We start from the raw sequence: 1,126 nt of genomic DNA, 5'->3' as shown, positions 1-1,126 counted from the left end.
AATCAGTAGAGGAGAAATAGTGATAACAATAGCACTAAAAGAAGAAAGCATTTGTTTTACAAAAATTATGAAAAATAAAGGAAGCAATTTGTGCTTCTCAAAAATGAGAAATTTGAACATTATAAACAAATTTTAATGAAATTTTAAAAAATTGATAAAAATAAAGTATCTCTAGTGGTTGAAGCTAATTTGAATAATTAGAAAAAGTGAATCCTAGCGTCGGCTCTTTAAGAAATCCTATTCAAATACCTTTAATCTTCTATATTTATACATATTTCTTCAACGCAATCCAAAAAACATATCAAATTCAAATTGTGAGGTGCTAGTAGTTATCTTCGAAGAAGATATGGAAAACCCATCTCTACTACAAGACCAAATTGTAAACCCTGCCGAGATTGAGCTAATTTCAGAGGAGCTGAAGAATAAAGTTGTTACTTTACAACGCGAATCAGAGAAAGGCACCTACAATGTTTATTTAATTGGAACGTGCCATGTTTCATCGCAATCTGGCAACGATGTTGAAGCACTTGTTAGCTTCTTGAAACCAGATGTTATATTCTTAGAGTTGTGTGAAAGCAGAGCTTTTATCTTGGAACTTCCTGAAGATCAGCTTCCAGAGCTACCCAACTTTACTCATCTTATGGTTGATTTCTGGAAGAGTCCATTACACGAAGTTTGCGTTGGACATCTTTACGGCTTGGTAGTGCGTAAGCTTGGTAAAGCAGTTGGAGTTGTTCCTGGCTCTGAGTTCAGAAGTGCATATAGAGAAGCGAAGAAATAAGGTGGTAAAGTAGTTTTGGGTGACAGACCAATGGAGATAACATACCAGAGGACATGGGCAAAGATGAGCTTCTGCCATAAAATCATGTTCGTTTTCATATCTCTAGTAGTGTTGCTCATTCCATCCTCATTTGCACGATATGCGTTGAAAAAACGTTCGGAATCAGATATTGAAAAGTATTCTCAGTTGGAAGATGATGATTTCCCAAGTATCATAGAAGTGGAAGTTTATGAGAGGGATCTGTTCATGGCCTCCAAATTGTTTGAAGCTGCAAATGGGTGCAAATTAGTCATTGCAGTTGTGGGACGTGCGCACGTTGCTGGTATTTAGAAAAAATGGAAGAAA

The 1,126-nt window shown here is 36.1% G+C and overlaps 1 protein-coding gene across 1 annotated transcript; it reads left to right on the top strand.

The window, feature by feature from the left end:
- The first annotated feature begins 346 nt into the window (after positions 1-346).
- LOC149559901 (uncharacterized) lies at positions 347-781 on the top strand. The gene has a single exon (XM_089827508.1). The coding sequence runs from the start codon at positions 347-349 to the stop codon at positions 779-781; it is 435 nt and encodes a 144-aa protein (XP_089683634.1).
- The last annotated feature ends 345 nt before the right edge of the window (positions 782-1,126 follow it).

Source organism: Cupressus sempervirens, chromosome 4 (assembly GCF_028749045.1).
Source record: "Cupressus sempervirens isolate cs-2001-9-10 chromosome 4, ASM2874904v1, whole genome shotgun sequence".
NCBI lineage: Eukaryota > Viridiplantae > Streptophyta > Pinopsida > Cupressales > Cupressaceae > Cupressus > Cupressus sempervirens.
Note: the sequence above shows the minus strand (reverse complement) of the source record. Positions and strands in the feature narration are given on the sequence as shown.

Coding starts and splice junctions, on each gene's coding strand:
- LOC149559901 (XM_089827508.1), top strand. CDS start 347: ATGGAAAACCCATCTCTACTACAAGACCAAATTGTAAACCCTGCCGAG.